The sequence below is a fragment of the Eptatretus burgeri genome, chromosome 16 (assembly GCF_056783735.1).
Source record: "Eptatretus burgeri isolate ZD-2024b chromosome 16, Ebu_testis_v1, whole genome shotgun sequence".
NCBI lineage: Eukaryota > Metazoa > Chordata > Myxini > Myxiniformes > Myxinidae > Eptatretus > Eptatretus burgeri.
The window spans coordinates 3,735,351-3,753,978 of NC_140976.1; the positions used below are offsets into that span (position 1 = coordinate 3,735,351).

The 18,628-nt window shown below is 45.9% G+C and overlaps 1 protein-coding gene across 5 annotated transcripts in view; it reads right to left on the minus strand.

Annotated features, from left to right (window-relative positions):
• Window positions 1-18,628, minus strand: part of LOC147010338 (transient receptor potential cation channel subfamily M member 2-like) — a 232,812-nt gene that overhangs the window by 32,876 nt on the left and 181,308 nt on the right. For all 5 annotated transcript variants that reach the window (XM_085858999.1, XM_085858995.1, XM_085858998.1 and 2 more), the window contains 2 exons: window positions 13,275-13,446; window positions 10,468-10,621 (listed from right to left, as the gene is read on the minus strand). In XM_085858999.1, coding sequence (XP_085715125.1) covers window positions 10,468-10,621; window positions 13,275-13,446 — 326 coding nt within the window. The remainder of the gene's footprint in view (window positions 1-10,467; window positions 10,622-13,274; window positions 13,447-18,628) is intronic.

Genomic DNA, 18,628 nt, shown 5'->3' on the forward strand with positions numbered 1-18,628 from the left:
TATATATATATATATATATATATATATATATATATATATATATATATATATATATATATATATATATATATATATATATATGCAGTGGGGAGAACAAGTATTTGATACACTGCCGATTTTGCAGGTTTTCCCACTTACAAAGCACGTAGAGGTCTGAAATTAGGTCATCTCTTCGAGCATGACCTAATAATATGGGTGTAGATGTCTTTCGATCTGTCCGTCCGTTGCGAAAATGACGATTTTCAAATTCTATCTCCTCCGCCATTTCTCAAGTGATCTTGAATTTGATTGTGGCATATGAATCTCTGGGATACTATCTAAATTCGGTCAGGCCGGATTTTCGATATTCGCTTTCATGTCACGTGACTTCAAAGTTGGCAAAAAATGCGAAAATGACGATTTTCAAAATCCATCTCCTCCTACATTTCTCAAGCGATCTTGAATTTGATTGTGGCATATAAATCTATGGGACAATGTCTAAATTTTGTCAGGCTGGATTTTCGATATTCGCTTTCGTTTTTGCGTCACGTGACTTCAAAATTTGCAAAAACTGCCCTACCTTCAGGAGGCTGTATATTTTCTGGCAGAGATGACCGTCACTCCCGCACGGGGGTAATTTTTTTTTATCATAGGTACACTTCAACTGTGAAAGACGGAATCTAAAACAAAAATCCTGAAAATCACATTGTATGATTTTTAAATAATTAATTTGCATTTTATTGCATGAAATAAGTATTTGATCACCGACCAACCAGTAAGAATTCCGGCTCTCACAGACCTGTTAGTTTTGTCTTTAAGAAGCAATCCCATTCTCCACTCATTACCTGTATTAACTGCACCTGTTTGAACTCGTTATCTGAATAAAAGACAGCTGTCCACACTCAATCAATCAGACTCCAACCTCTCCACAATGGGCAAGACCAGAGAGCTGTCTAAGGACATCAGGGACAAAATTGTAGACTTGCACAAGGCTGGAATGGGCTACAGGACAATAGGCAAGCAACTTGGTGAGAAGGCAACAACTGTTGGCGCAATTATTAGAAAATGGAAGAAGTTCAAGATAACAGTCAATCTCCCTCGGTCTGGGGCTCCATGCAAGATCTCACCTCGTGGAGCCTCAATGATCATGAGAAAGGTGAGGGATCAGCCCAGAACTACACGGCAGGACCTGGTCAATGACTTGAAGAGAGCTGGGACCACAGTATCAAAGAAAACCATAAGTAACACACTACGCCGTCATAGATTAAAATCCTGCAGCACACGCAAGGTCCCTCGGCTCAAGCCAGCGCGTGTCCAGGCCCGTGTGAAGTTTGCCAATGACCATCTGGATGATCCAGAGGAGGAATGGGAGAGGTCATGTGGTCTGATGAGACCAAAATTGAGCTTTTTGGTTTAAACTCCACTTGCCGTGTTTGGAGGAAGAAGAAGGATGAGTACAACCCCAAGAACACCATCCCAATCGTAATGCATGGAGGTAGAAACATCATTCTTTGGGGATGCTTTTCTGCAAAGGGGACAGGACGACTGCACCATATTGAGGGGAGGATGGATGGGGCCATGTATCGTGAGATCTTGGCCAACAACCTCCTTCCCTCAACAAGAGCATTGAAGATGGGGCGTGGCTGGGTCTTCCAGCATGACAATGACCCGAAACACACAGCCAGGGCAACTAAGGAGTGGCTCCATAAGAAGCATCTCAAGGTCCTGGAGTGGTCTCGCCAGTCTCCAGACCTGAACCCAATAGAAAATCTTTGGAGGGAGCTGAAAGTCTGTGTTTCCCAGCGACAGCCCCGAAACCTGAAGGATCTGGAGAAGATCTGTATGGAGGAGTGGGCCAAAATCCCTGCTGCAGTCTGTGCAAACATGGTTAAGAACTACAGGAAACGTCTGATGTCTGTAATTGCAAACAAAGGTTTCTGTACCAAATATTAAGTTCTGTTTTTCTGATGTATCAAATATATATTTCATGCAATAAAATGGAAATTAATTATTTAAAAATCATACAATGTGATTTTCAGGATTTTGTTTTAGATTCCGTCTTTCACAGTTGACGTGTACCTATGATAAAAATTACAGACCTCTACGTGCTTTGTAAGTGGGAAAACCTGCAAAATCGGCAGTGTATCAAATACTTGTTCTCCCCACTGTATATATATATATATATATATATATATATATATATATATATATATATATATATATATATATATATATATATATATATATATATATATATATATAAAAATATATATACCACAAGGGGAAAACCAGAGATGTCAGGATAAGTCAATTTTGAAGAAACTGAAAAACAAAGTTTCAAGACTTTGGTGGACTGTTTAATAACTGTCATATAGATTTCTTTTCCAGTAAAAGGAAGAGTGATCATTGGTCGATCAAATTTAGCAGGTAGCATTTGCCAAGCTTCTGTGTTATTTAATTTAAGAGCAAAGAACGAATCAATGTTGCAAACTGACATCACTGGTTATTCCCTTGTTTAATAATTGCCATGCAATTTTAACCCAGGATGTGGAGCAAATTCATGCTTGTTGGTTATTAGCATACATTACATGACTTTGGTGATCACAGATTATTTTTTTCAACATTAAATGGTCATTGTTTTTTTGTTTGATTGGTGTTCAACGCCATACTCAAGGGTATTTCGCTTATATGATGACGGATTCTCCATTTATAACTCCGTACTACTTAATATGATGGAAAACCGTGAGGAAACCAAGGATAAACCACCTCCGCGATAGCCGAAGTCACCTCATATACCTAAGCAGGTTGATTGGGCGGTGGGTACATCGAATGAGGATGGGTACTCAGACGCGCTAACCATTAAGCCACGGCGTGGGTCCCATAAAAGTCACAATGAAGGTTTGACCAGGCTTGAACCACGATATGCACCAACTACGGAGCCCATGATATAATGAAATAGGCCATTGTAGTGCTCAGAGTTTATGCTGTGAAAGTTTTACAACCTTTCATTTTTTAGTTTCTCAACTCTGAATATTATGGTGGAACAGTTAACATGAATGAAAGGGAGATAACCAGGAGTAAAGTACTGACAACTCTGGGTTTCCACTTGTTCAGCTTTGACAACACTTGTTTTTTCATTGCACGGCTAAACTTTATACCACATAAATTATGTGACATCCCTGGTTATTTGTTAAAGTAATATTGTGAAAGGAACCCTTATATTGCCAACTATTGGCAGGTGCAATAACCCTGAAATTTATAAAAAGTGACATCACCGGTTTTCCCCTTGTGGTCTCCATATATGTATAGCTCTGGCAAAAAATAAGAGACCACTACAATTTTTTTTAAATCAGCTCTCTACATGTGTGGCAGCCATTCCATTCCAGTGTCTGTTGAATTCCAACACAGGTACACCTCATTCTACTTGGTGAGGTCCTGATTCGGTGATCACCTGAACCGAATCATATTTAACAAGGAAAAGTATAAAAACCACTGCTGTGGTCATCACTATCCTCTTGCAATAGGACCAGCTGGATGGCAAAAAACAGTGCTAATAGTACCTCAAAAGTAATTGTAATCAAAAATAACTATTGACCATACCAAAAGAGTTGAAAAGAAAAGTTTTGAGTGAGGAAAAGAAGGGTTCAATTGTGGCTTTACTGGCAGAGGGATACAGTGAGCGTCACATTGCTTCCATCCTTAAAATTTCAAAGACGGCGGTTCATAAGAACAAGGTCAAGCAGCAGACACTGGGGACAACAAAGCTACAGACTGGCAGAGGGAGAAAACGACTTTCCACTGACTGGGATGACCGCCAACTCATTCGAATGTCACTCAACAACCGTAGGGTGACAGCAAGTGACCTTCAAAAAGAATGGCAAACGGCAGCTGGGGTGAAGTGCACGGCGAGGACGGTTCGAAACAGGTTCCTCGGGGCAGGGTTGAAGTAGTGCAAAGCTAGAAAAAAGCCCTTCATCAATGAGAAGCAAAGAAGAGCCAGGCAGAGGTTTGCAAAAGACCATAAGGATTGGACCGTAGAGGACTGGAGTAAGGTCATCTTCTCTGATGAGTCCAATTTTCAGCTTTGCCCAACACCTGGTTGTCTAATGGTTAGACGGAGACCTAGAGAGGCCTACAAACCACAGTGTCTGACACCCACTGTGAAATTTGGTGGAGGATCGATGATGATCTGGGGGTGCTTCAGCAAGGCTAGAATCGGGCAGATTTGTCTTTGTGAACGACTCATGAATCAAGCCACGTACAAGGTTGTCCTGGAAGAACACTTGCTTCCTTCTGCTCTGACAATGTTCCCCAACTCTGAGGATTGGTTTTTCCAGCAGGACAATGCTCCATGCCACACAGCCAGGTCAATCAAGGTGTGGATGGAGGACCATCAGATCAAGACCCTGTCATGGCCAGCCCAATCTCCAGACCTGAACCCAAGTGAAAACCTCTGGAATGTGATCAAGAGGAATATGGATGGTCACAAGCCATCAAACAAAGCCGAGCTGCTTGAATTTTTGCGCCAGGAGTGGCATAAAGTCACTCAACAGCAATGTGAAAGACTGGTGGAGAGCATGCCAAGACGCATGAAAGCTGTGATTGAAAATCAGGGTTATTCCACAAAATATTGATTTCTGAACTCTTCCTAAGTTGAAACATTAGTATTGTGTTGTTTAAAAATGAATATGAACTCGTTTTGTTTGTATTATTTGAGGTCTGAAAACACTGAATCTTCTTCTTCTTCTTCTTTCGGCTGCTCCCATGAGGGGTCGCCACAGCGGATCATCCTCTGATCCGCATCGTGATTTGGCACATGTTTTACGCCGGATGCCCTTCCTGACGCAACCCTGGTCACCTCTTACGACACAGGGTCTGAAAACACTGAATCTTTGTTGTTATTTTGAGCAGTTGTCATTTTCTGCAAAAAATGCTCTAAAGGACAATATTTTTATTCGGAATTTGGGAGAAATGTAGTCAGTTGTTTATAGAATAAAACAAAAATGTTCATTTTACTCAAACAAATACCTATAAATAGTAAAACCAGAAAAACTGATAATTTTTTCCAGAGCTGTGTATAATATATATGTATAATATATATATATAATATATATATATATATATAATATATATATATATATATATATATATATGTATAATATATATATATAATATATATATATATATATAATATATATATATATATATATATATATATATATTATATACATATACATATATTACATACATATAGCACACACCACTTGCTCGGGGTGATGAAGCATGAACCACTCGCACGGGGTGATGGAGCATGCACCACTCGATCGGGAAGACGGAGCAAGCACCACTCGCTCGGGATGATGAAGCACGCACCACTCGCTCGGGATGACGGAGCACGCACCACTCGCTCGGGATGACGGAGCACGCACCACTCGCTCGGGATGACGGAGCACGCACCACTCGCTCGGGATGACGGAGCACGCACCACTCGCTCGGGATGACGGAGCACGCACCACTCGCTCGGGATGACGGAGCACGCACCACTCGCTCGGGATGACGGAGCACGCACCACTCGCTCGGGATGACGGAGCACGCACCACTCGTTCGGGATGACGGAGCACGCACCACTCGCTCGGGATGACGGAGCACGCACCACTCGCTGGGGATGACGGAGCACGCACCACTCGCTCGGGATGACGGAGCACGCACCACTCGCTCGGGATTACGGAGCACGCACCACACGCTCGGGATGACTGAGCACGCACCACTCGATCGGGATGACGGAGCACGCACAACTCGCCCGGGATGACGAAACACGCACCACTCGCCCGGGATGACGGAGCACGCACCACTCGCTCGGGGTGATGGAGCACGAACCACTCGCTCGGGGTGATGGAGCACGAACCACTCGCTCGTGGTGACGGAGCACGAACCACTCGCTTGGGGTGACGGAGCACGAACCACTCGCCCGGGGTGACGGAGCACGAACCACTCGCTCGGGGTGACTGAGCACGCACCACACCCTCGGGATGACGGAGCATGTACAACTCGCTCAGGATGACAGAGCACACACCACATGCTCGGGATGACGGAGCACGTACAACTCGCTCGGGATGACAGAGCACGCACCACACGCTCGGGATGACGGAGCACGTGCAACTCGCTCGGGATGACGGAGCACGTACAACTCGCTCGGGATGACGGAGCACGCACAACTCGCTCGGGATGACTGAGCACGTACAACTCGCTCGGGGTGACGGAGCACGTACAACTCGCTCGGGGTGACGGAGCACGTGCAACTCGCTCGGGGTGACGGAGCACGTTCAACTCGCTCGGGATGACGGAGCACGTGCAACTCGCTCGGGGTGACGGAGCACGTACAACTCGCTCGGGGTGACGGAGCACGTACAACTCGCTCGGGGTGATGGAGCACGTACAACTCGCTCGGGGTGACGGAGCACGCACCACATGCTCGGGATGACGGAGCACGCACAACTCGCTCGGGATGACGAAGCACCTTCCACAACCTCTGAAAACAGACACAGATGTGGCACACGCTATGGATAGGCAGTCCCTCTGGGGGACAGGGCATGAGGTCTCGCACTGAATGCATTAAATCATAGCCAAAAGCTCAACGAAACTGATTAATTTTGGCACGTTTCTAAATTTTTTGTTCACCCAATATATTTCTCCAAATATTCGAAAAAGGTAAGTTTAATTCTTTGGAAATTTCACATTTTCTTGTGTATGTATGGAGAAGGAGGGAACATAGCCTTGCTTGCTTAAAGTAAATAGGTATATCGGCTTAGTTATTAGACTCGTTCTTTCTTTAAATTATCAGAATTCACAACAGATTTTGACACTTATTTAGTCTGGCCAATATCTGATATTCACAACCTTAATAGTATTTTGAGGATATACTTTCATTTGTCTGTGAGAGTTGATCGTGGAAAATCGTATCATATAATGCATGAAATCGCTCCAAGCTCCAAATTTGAAAACTATCGTACTTACAAAAGCGATATATACAGAGATTCATAGCTTTGAGAAACAGGAATTCGATATGAGTGAGGAAAAAAACTTTGTCGTTCAGAAATCGTTCTGGCCTGTTTTAAGTCAAGCCATGGTTGAGGAGGCCAAAAAACATGGCAGCTTCAAACCCAGCGAGGTTACCGAGGATACACCTTGAGACCCCATAGGCAGTGGTGACCGAGGTTGTTCCTGATGAAGTATGTAATTAAATAAGGCCGTTAATTATCTTCAAAAGTGGTGTTTTAATGAACGCAAACATCCAATTTTCACTCCAGCACTCCTTGGAGTTTTCTATGCATGGAAAGGTCAGGCTGCTAGGTGTCATGGTTTTGGAGGTATGGAGGAGACACACTGGCACATTGACATTTATTGGTATCGATGATTTGCTCTGTATTAATTAAATTGACTAAACCTACATAATTACCTGTAACTATGAATGAGTTCCATTGGAAAATTAAATGCACCAATTACTGCATGATGAATATAACTTTTACATATTGATTCAACTTGCAACTTAAAGAACATACTGTAAGTTTGTGGTTCTTTGTTTGAAAAGGCACTGAAGCATCTGGTTCTCAGTCGTGGCGCCTGTTGGAATGTGAGTATCACTTGAGGCATGCTTTGGATCCTCGTATCTGGTTTTTTTTTTGGCTCTTTTATTGTTTTTTTATGGCTGGTTTATTCATTGTTTTTGCTCGACTCAAGACTTTAACTGCCTGGGCCACCTGGTACTTTATCACTGTTTGAAATTTGTTTCACACTTTTCTTTTCTGACTTGGACCTTGAGCAATTATTTGTGCTTTCCAATTGGTTGAACTTTGTTTCACCCAATTCATATCTGACTTGAGGCCTTGAGCAATCTACTCCTCCTTAACCAAGAGACTGACCACAGTTGTTTCTTCCCTTATCTTGTTTGTTCAACCATCTCACGCTCCGTCAACTCACTCACCTTGCTTGAGTATCAAAAACTCTGGCTGGGGCACTTAGAGAGATTCTGCCTTGTGTATGCTTCTCTCTCCATGGATCAATGATTAAATAATTCAACTCTGTTATAATTAACTTGTTAATTGAACCTTGAGAGTTCTTCCACAGATTACAGCATCTGCTCTGAATCTGGGAGTTGGGCATTTCAAACTCCAGCCAAATCAGACCAAAGACTTCAATAATGAAGGGCACATGCTACTTCCTTGGTTGACACTCAGCATTTAAAAGGACAGACAATGAAGAAACAATGCTGCGAAGGCAATGGCAAAGCACCTACAGTGACTCTCACCAACAAACTGTAAGAGTATCTTATTCTTTTTTGTGTTATCGTGTTCACGTTCTTGTGGGGTTGGCCAGGGAGAGATTGGCCCAAGTCGTTCATAAACCAGCTTTTTTCTCTAACCTCGACTGACTCCGATACGAGACTGGACAGAATCGGCTCAGGTGTCCTAAAAAATCTGTTCCACTGCTCTTGCACATCCTCACTCTGCTTATTTTACCAAGTCATTTGCACAAGGTCATCTTCCATCTGCTTGGAAATCCACCAACATCACAGCACTATGAAAAAAGGAGCAAAAACTGATCCCCTCAACTATATACATATCAGCTTACTGCCAATAAATCTTCAGCAAGGTCATGGAATCCATCATCACAGTGATATGAAATCCTTCCTTTTTCTCCAACAAGCTCATCTCAGATCAACTTGGTTTCAGACCAGGTCGCTCCACCTTGGACATGTTGCTTTGACTCTCCCAACAATGGATGGAGATCCTCAATGTCGGACAACAGATTAGGGCATCTCTCTGGACATACCTTGTGTTTTTGAAGTAGTCTGGATCACGCTTTGCTTTCCAAACTGTCTGCCGATGGCATCCAAGGCCAACTACACACATGGCTTTCTGACTTGTTCTACTCTCATAGCCAATGTGGGGCACTCAACTGAATCCTTTCATCTCCTCTTCCTGTCAAAGCATGAGTGCCCCCAAGGCAGTGTTCTGGGCCGAATCCTTTTCCTGATCTTATTCCATTATCTCTCTGTCTCTCTGGAAAATCCACTTGAGCTTCTTCCCTCCATTCAGACCTTTAAAAAAAATCACAAGCTCCTCAAACACTTGGAACATGCCGTTCAATCCTGACAAATCTCACACTCTCAAGATGTAATCACGAAAGGACCATCTGGCAGCTCCTCCTACCTACTTTCGTAACAAGCCTCTTGAGGAAGCTCAGTAATTTAAACTCCTGGGTCTCACTTTCACCCATGACCTTTCTTAGGCAAACCACATTTCAAAATTGGTCTTGAAAGCCACTGGGAATCCTCCGTTGTACAAAGTCCTTCCTCGGCACACTTGAACTCCTATCCACCAACAAGGCATTCCTCCACAGCTTGATGGAGTACTACTCTCCCTATCTAGGCTGCCCCTCCCTCCCCACTTCACATCTCCCTCAGCTTGATGCCATGGAAACCAAGGCCTTCAAGATCATTGGAATCTCTCACGATGAAGCTGTCTATGGGTCTATCACTTCACCATTGCAGACAGATTGGTGGTATCTCGGTCTTTTACCATGTCCTTTCTGATCTTGCACCCTCTAGTTTTCCCTCTTCTGGTAAAACTACCCAAATCCAGGGTCACTGATCACCTCCACTCATTTGTTCCTCTTTTTCCCCACCTGTGGAATCAACTTCCATGTCTGCCTTTGGCATCCAAGGCTCTGGCATTCTCTTTTTTTTTTCTCTTCAATCTCTTTCTTCCCTCCAGCTTTCTTCCCTCCAGGTGTTTTGGACTGCTGTTAACCACCATCTCACATTGTCCCCAATCCAAAACGATGATCTTTTCCACCCTCCTTAACCCCACACAAATCCCTCTTCATCCAAATTTTCTAGCTTTCCCTCCTTGGTGTTTCCTTCTGTATCAATTTTGTCCATCCCATGCATGTGTGTTTTGTGTCCTTTTTTTGCTATTGCATCCTGATCCGTTTACTGTACTGGCTCTTCCACGAACCTCGACTATGTATACATCAAAGAAAAGTAGAACGATTTGAAGTGTGTTGAAAATTTGAAGTGTGTCTAAAGATCTAAAAGAAGAAAGAAAACAAATGCATCAGAGGGCACCAAAGGCAAAGACACAAGGATCGAATGATGATGAGTGGTGATGAGACCTTCACTGTACCAAGTCCAGGGAGAGGTTATTTCGGTTTTTACATCTGTGTCAAGTCCCATGGGCAAAAAACAAGTCTCACTGAGAGCACAACACATGCTTGGACTGCACATCGGCACAGCACATTATGGACAATGCATACAGTCACACAACACATTAACAAGCTAGTGAACTGCAGCTGATGGAATGGCCATCCTGGTATGAAAAAGGTTGGCCTACATGTAAGTGCGATGTTGTATATCCAATATAAGCCAAGAAAATGTCTCTCATACTTGTCTGTGTCACTCAAGGGAAAGAGCAAGGGTACAAGTAATACTTGAAAATGGCGATGAGTAGGTTGAGGAGAAGAATGTTGGCAAAGAGGAGGTAGATGCAGGTGGAGAGGATTATCAAGCCGTCCATTGTCTCATTGGGGCAGCGTGGGTTCTCAAAATCACTGGCATTGGTCGTGCAGGAAACAGTGGTGGTACCTGGTGGACATGGACAACACGTTTATTCATCCAAAGACAATTCCTGCCTTGCAGAGGTGACAGTTTTAACATATATTTGTTCCTGCACTTTTATATATTCTATCCTTTGAGTTAAATGAGATGGTATTCATAGAATACTTATCCTGTGCAGTCTTGAGAAGGACTTGGGTTTTTTAAAAGGTTAAAAAAAATTGATCCAATATGGTGCCAGACCAGTGACCGATGATGTCACTTTTATCAAACTATATTTCCCATGGGTAATTGATCAGTGAGTTACAGTTTTGCATCGATCGGTTAGCGGTTTCAATAATTGCAGAGAAAGTTTTTTGCATCCTGACCGGATCAAGCGTTGCACTTGTCGAATTATGACGTCATAATGAAGGCACTGATTATATCATCATGAACATATCTTATTCCCCATGGGGAGTACTTGACAATGAGCCATGTTTCAATTTTTTCCATGAGGCAGTTTCAGAGATATAGAGGAGCAAGGTTTTTTGGTTTTTCCAAGATGGTGCCTGTACCATGTGACCCATGACATCATAATTATCATTTTACATTCCTCCAGGAGGAGGTGTTCCAATGGTGAAAATTCTGTCCATTGGACCAACAATTTCAGAGAATTTTTTTTCAAACTGACAGGATCAAGCGTTTCACTTGCTGAATTATGACATAATGAAGGCACCGATGACATCATCATTAACATATTTATTCCCCATGGGAGTAATATGCCAGGTGTTGGCTTAATGGTTATGGTGCTGGGCTTAGGATTCCAGGATCCTGAGTTCAAATCCCACTTAGCTGTTGAATTAATACGACGTGGGGTTGACTCTGCCTGTCATCCTTCCGAGATTGGCAAAATGAGTGCCAGCTTGCTGGCACACTGTGTCATAGTGGCGACCTGTCAAGGATTGTGTCCAATAGCCAAGGAGACTGCTTAGGTAGCACCAACGCTCTGCACAGAGTTTGGTCCCAATGGATGGATGAATGGCTGAGAGTACTTGACAATGAGCCATGTGTAAATTTTTTTCCATGGAGCAGTTTCGAAGATATGGCAGTGCAAAGTTTTTTGGTTTTTCCAAGATGGTGCCTCTACTTTGTGACCTATGACATCATAATTATGACAAAAAATTTGACAGGTAGCGCACCAATGTTGAAAATTTTGTGTCAATCGCACCTCCACCACGTGACTTATGATGTCATGGCACGGGAAGTAACCACATTGCCAAAATGGCACCATCCAACCCTTGGTGCTGGCCAGACTGCCCAACACCACGGGATCTTGCCCCACCGCATTGCCAGGTTTTGAGGAGCCAATGAGCGTCGCCGGGAGATACGTAGCTGTTTCAAGCAGACATGTCATATGGAATCTGGATGTTGTGAAGAGCAGAGTACCGGCTATAAACGTCCAAACCAGAGTTCAGATTGGCACGCATTTGGTAATGGAGAGGTCAAACGAGCTGGTGTAGAGAGACAGAGGACTGGTGAACAGGCAAGAGTGTAGTGAGCTGGTGGACAAGTGCAAGTGAGTGAGGTCTGTTGCCAGGCAGACACAAATCCAGCGTAGAGTTCCCGAACGTGTCAGCTGTACACACTGATTGATTTACACGATCTTTCTCTGACTGTCCCTATTCTACTTCATCCCTTTCGGATGCACAAGCATGAACACAAAGTGCCAACTGCTCTTTTTAGAGCTTATTGATTGTCGCTCCTCATGCTGTTTAAACTAAAGCAACACAAATTCACGTTTGCACCTCTTAATACACTTTGCATCACACCTTCTCTCTCCCCCCTCGCACCCCCTTCTCTTATTTGGACCCACGTAAGTCTGCTGGCTTGCTTGCGGATGAGCGAGGTGTCGCAACCACGACCTTTCTTCTCTTCTCTTCTCTTCTCTCTCTGTCCCTCTTTCTTCTCTTATTTCCTGGAATGACTGCAGCACCCGTTTGTCTTGTTGACAAGTGACTGACTGGGAGGGGATTTTGTGCATAGTATATGGTTTTCTCTATTGTGACACTGCTTGCACACACGTAATCTATGTTAATCATTGTAAACCTTTTCCAAACTGTCTAGTTGTCAGCTTCTGTTGGTTTAGCACAGTGTGTAGTAACAGGGAGTTCGTCCCCACCATTTCAACATGTGTATTTATTAGCCGGTGTGTTTCCCTATGGTCACACTCGGCCATATTTTGATCAAGGTGTCACATCGTTCAGCACAGTCCTAATCTGGGGTGTTTAATTAGCTGGGAAGTTAAAGCGGGATTGGACGCTGGACTCCTAAATTAAGTCTCTCTGACTGTAGTTGCTTTGCAATCCATCGTGCCACGGAGTTATCCGTGGTTCGGCGGCTTCAGGGTGGTCAGCCATGAAGTGGATCCGAGAGCTCCCCTCACAATCCCTATCAGAGGTGAATCCATAACAGCACTAATCTAGTGTCCAATACCCAACCAATGTTGGTGAAACATCTTCCCGATGATGAACTCAATGGCAAAACTATGAGGAAACCACCACCACATTTGTGGTGCAGTTTCAGCCGTGCAGGGTAGAGAGATGCTGGAGTTTGTATATACCATAAGATGTTGGGAAATCAAAAACATGTCTGAGAACAAGGTAGAGGTTAGAACACTGAGACAAGCAGCTTCATGCGTACGTACCATGGATACTATCAGAAACTTCACCAAAAAGGATGAGGTAAGGGCGGTAAAAAATCCCTTTCAGTACAAAGTCCACACGCTGCTCATTGTGGACGAGGAGGCTTTGTGTGCTCACCCCATACGCGAACATGCTCAGGGTCAACAGAAACAGGAAGAAAATGAGGTCTTTCACCTGCAGGCACAGGAAACAGCCGATCGTCGGTTGTAAATACCATACACGTGAGTTAGTCGTTGGTATATCCCCATCACAATGTGGTTTATCTCCAAAACATGAATTCCAAATATTGTGGTCAATTATGTTCACATGTATCATTTCATCTCAACGAAAATGAAAATGATTACCATGTCATTTTTAATCTAATATAAATGACATGCCAGAAAACATGTTTCTACCTTTGGTGTATTCCATGAAATGGATATTGAATTGTCAAATTATTACTCAAAAGCAAAGGCTCAGCGACAATATGTAGTGCAAGCAAATACCAATCATCGCTTCGCTGACGGGAATACAAAGAAAGGGGGGGGGAGAGAGGGGTGGTAGGAGAGTGCTGCACTTTATTAGGAAGTGGGGGGGGAGAGAAAGGAGGAGACAGAGAAAGAAAAGGAGAGGGAGGGGTGTGAGTGAGAGAAAGATGAGGGGTGTGGGAGAGGAGTCAGCAAAGAGAAAGATGTTATGCTTTATGAATGAAAACATCTTGTTTTTCACACACACAGACACACACACACACACACACACACACACACACACACACACACACACACACACACACACACACACACACACACACACACACACACACACAAATTTGACACAGGTAGAAGCAATTTTCAGCCCATCATAACTGCGCCACATCAACACCACACCAACTTAACACAAGATCAAAATAAGAAAATGCAAAATTATTTATTTTCTTTTTTAGACAGTGTTTTTTGCATTTTTTTTTTTTTTGTTTTGATTTGTTCCCCCCCCCCCCCCACACACCCTCTCCCCAGGGCAGAGGGCATGGGCTTGGTTAAAAACATACACACAACATTAACCACACAACACCCCTTGATGAGCCCCCCCCCCCACCCACCAACACTCCGTACATTTGCACACAATAATCCATCAGTGTGCAAGCTGCTTAAAAGTTCTGTCAAGATCCCCAGACCCTCTATCTCCACAACTTTCAGGTACCTATCTTATTCCAATTTAAACTTATCTGCTGTTTCTGCTGCCACTACCTTTCCAGGGAGATCATTCCATGCATTCACTACTCTGAGTAAAAGTTCCCTGCCTTATTACCATCTTAACTCTCCTCTTCTGAACTCTCAGGCTATGACTCCTAGTCCTATCACTGTCTACTCTGTTGAATAATTCATCAGTACTTATTTTATCTCAACCTTGCATTATCTCAAACATCTCTATCATATCTCCTCGGAACCGCCTTCTTTCTAGTGTCTAAAGCCCTGTTTCCTTCAGCTGCTCCTCATGGCTGAGTCGAGCTAGTTCCGGATTCAGTCTAGTAGCCCTGCGCTGAACCCTCTCCATGGCATATATGTCCTTCCTGAGTTGTGTTGATAAAAACTGCACAAAATATTGTTGCGGACCGGGTATCGGCGACAAGCACGACCGCTAGATGGAGCTGCAGAGTCGACTCGACCGAACACCCGGAATCTAGATCGTACCTTTCAGAAAACTCCGACAAGTACGGGTCCCTTACCGGACCGTGAATCGTCAATAATTACACCACGTGGTACAGGGTTATTTGCCAATCTTCAAAATACCGAGAAATCCACGTGGCGAGTTACCGAGTATTTACACCCTTGATGGCCCTTGTACGAGTCGAGCCGTTAGCGTGCCCGACCCATGCGCAACCCAAGTGGACGGTTGCCGAGGTTCCGTCGGTCCAATTGTACATTTATCAGCGGCCCACAACGAGAGCGAAGGGATGGATGGTGCGGAGGGGTACATTTCTCTATCTACCCGAACATTTATTAACCTTAAACTACCCCAGAGCTTTTCAAAAGCGCCTCTCGCTTAAACTATCGGTTCTAACAACCAAGATTCCCGTCGCCTGTGTTGGTGTCCTCACAAATTTTGGGCCATGCCCTCCAATTTTCCTCCCGTGCCCTCATACGGTCTCATAGCTGGGACGCGTGGCTCCCTTGGCAGGAACTACCCTCTGCCGATTCTCCAACGATGGCACCCCCGGGCACTACAACTGTCTCCGAGCCTACCAGCTCCCTAAACACTGGGAAGTGCCCTCCCTGGCGACTCCCCTGAAACGCTCACGTGGCAGGCTGGCGCCCTGGGCCCCTTCCCTGGGTGCCTGTGCCCAATGCACTGCCCACGCGGCCAATGGCGCCCCGGGCCCCGTACCATGCGGGCCCACCCGTGCCCACTATGCTATACCGACCCCGTCTGGACCCTTGGCCTACCGTGGCCGCCTAGCCCGGTGCCCGGGGTACCCACTAAGCGATACTCACCGTTCGCAGCCACGCTCCCAGCCTGTCAACAGGGCTCCTGCACCCCTCCAAATGGGTTTCGAGCCTACACTCCCACCAACAGCAAAACGACCTCTATTTTGTCAATTTGACTAACCCCCTAACTCACCTTATACTGACCCTGGGGTCCCTTGGGTGCGAATCACTCCTCCCCCCAATCACTCATCGCACCATGCATTCCACATTCGCTCCATGCACACATGCTCGCTGGCCTCACTCACTCATCAAGTACATTTTTCCACTCCTCAACTCATCTCTCACATCGCTGATCACTGCCATTCTTCTGACTGCATCCCCTAACTACCTCGTGCTCCCTCATCATCCCTTACAATATAGCACGTCCTTTTAACACTACGTAGCTAAGATACATCCCCACGACACACCCAAAGTCTGTCCTTGTCCTCAACAATCCCCTTTTCCATCCTAAATCTGACCTGAAATCCCTCTAACTAATCCATTCCACGGGCTCCATGAGGACTTATCCCTGCCCCAAGGAGCCGGTCTAACTAACACTAACCCTTCAACCTAACTAGTTGTGTCCTGTGCCCTAGGAAGGGGATCTTCCACCCCTTGCCCAGGAAATCCTGTTCACCCGAAGCGAGGCTTGCTTCCCCCCCCCCCTTTTAATGCGCACACCAGCACGGCAACTCGCAACCTGCACTTTCTCCCCGTGACATCATGGCAGCTGCTCACGCTTCGCGCACCTTGTTCCTCCTGGACGGTACCATCCGGCAGGGATTTCCCCTCCTGCCGGATTCCGACCATGCAGCCATGACGTCACTCTGCGCATTCAAAACAAGCCTCGCGTTTCAAGGGGTTCCCCACACGAATACATGTGCTCTGCTCGTCGGAGCTTCACAAACACGCTCGCGTGGAGAACCCGTCCGGTCCAAATTCACATGCAGCCTACCTTCTGTCCGTCCGCGGGATCGGCTAATCCATCGTGTGCGTTTACGGACCGAGTTTCACTCCCGCAGGCGCGCACGTCGCGGCCTCATGCGTAGCACAGCATGCACCCTGCGCGTGCTGCCGTGCAAACCCGGCACGGTGCTCAAACCAGCTACGGCCGCGACTCGGCCTTTGTCCACTGTCAGGCACCGTCTTCGTCGCACTCTCGCGCACAAACTCCCACGTGCCACGACGCTCATACACCTCACCATGACACTCACACCGGGACATGCGGGTGCATGTTCCCACATGCCGACCGCCATCTCCCTCACATACAGCGACCTTACACACACGGTCCCTCTTACACACGGCCGTTCACTCACGCATTTCGCAACCACACATGCTGTTTCCCTCGCACACGCTGTTCCTTCCACACTCAGTGTTTCCTTTACACACACCTTTTCACTCACGCTCGCCATTTCACTCGCACATGTGGTTTCACTCACACACGGTGTTTCCTTTACACACACCTTTTCACTCATGCTCGCCATTTCACTCACGCACGTGATTCCACTCATAAACGGTGCTCCATCCACACACGGCGCTTCATCCACACACGGTGTGTTGGGAGGCACGCACTTCGGCTCACTCGCAACCTCGCACACCGTTTTACTCACACACGCGGTTCCTTTCACAAAACGCCTTTCACTCACGCTATGCACGCTTTTCAGCACACATTTCGCCACACTCGTGAACACATATATCAGGACATTTACAATGGGGATTCGCTCTACCACAAGGGGTCCCGGGACCTTCACACCCCCCAATCTCCACGTGCACCCGTTCACAGCACTTGCCCCCTCTACCTCGCAAAGCTCGACCGGACCCACCTGGTCGAGATCCGCTTCAAGGGGGAATATTCCCTCCCCTCATCCCATAAAGAAGGCCATCCAGCTGCATGCACCGGGTCACGAGACATTCCCCGAGCTCCCCCTCACTATCCTTCACTAACTCAATGTGTGTGTGCTCGTCTTTCACCCCGTCTTTATCGTGTAGTCTCTCCTCTACCGTTTCCATCTCCCGCATCTCTGTTATTTCTTTCACCTCGTTCATTATCTCCCTCGTCTCTACGTGTCTTGCCGTACATGTCTCAGTCACCCCACTTAATTTTTCCCTCTCTGTCACCGTCACTTTCTCTGCCACGACTCTCGCCCAACACGTCTCCCGTATTACTTTGTCCTCACCTGCCTCCATTGCGGGGCCGACACAGTCCACACGCCCCCTCAGCTTGTTCGCTCCAGCATGTGGCGCCGCCACCTTGTACCCCACTGCCCGCATTTCGCTCCTCGCAACCGCAATTATTGCCTTCGTGCCCGCTTGCAGGCCTCGGCCTATGCGCTGCATTTCACCTCGAAGTGTTTGCACATTCTCATCCATTTTCTTATTTATTTCGCTTGTGTTTGCTTTCATTTCGTTTTTGATATCCGCATTCATGCCATCCATTTTTGCCAGCATAATCATCACGAGCTGGCCCATGTCAGGTGGGTCTGTGGCAGTCGCCTCACCATCAGGCGTGGTTCCGCTGGGGGCCGGGGAGGGAATTTGACGAAGGAGGGGAGGGGAAGTGTCATACACCGTGGCCCCCACCGCTGCGCCCATTTCGGACTCTACATTTATTTGTGGGGGAAGTTCAACCTGCATAATAGGCATGTCCTGCATGGTCATTTCGTCCTGATCCATGGAGTCTAACATTTCTAAATCTAATACCCCCTTCTCCCGTTCGCCTTGAACCGCCATCTTGTTTATCGGAAATAATTTTTACCACTCGCAATTTGATGGGAATGGAGGGTCGCTCTACACACCCCTGATCCGATTCCTGTTAATTTAGTTCAGAGGCGAGATGGGTTTTAATCTCACTCCTTGACAACAGTGTTATGAATCTACCACCCGCCCAGCGTGCAAACGACCGCTTTTCACTA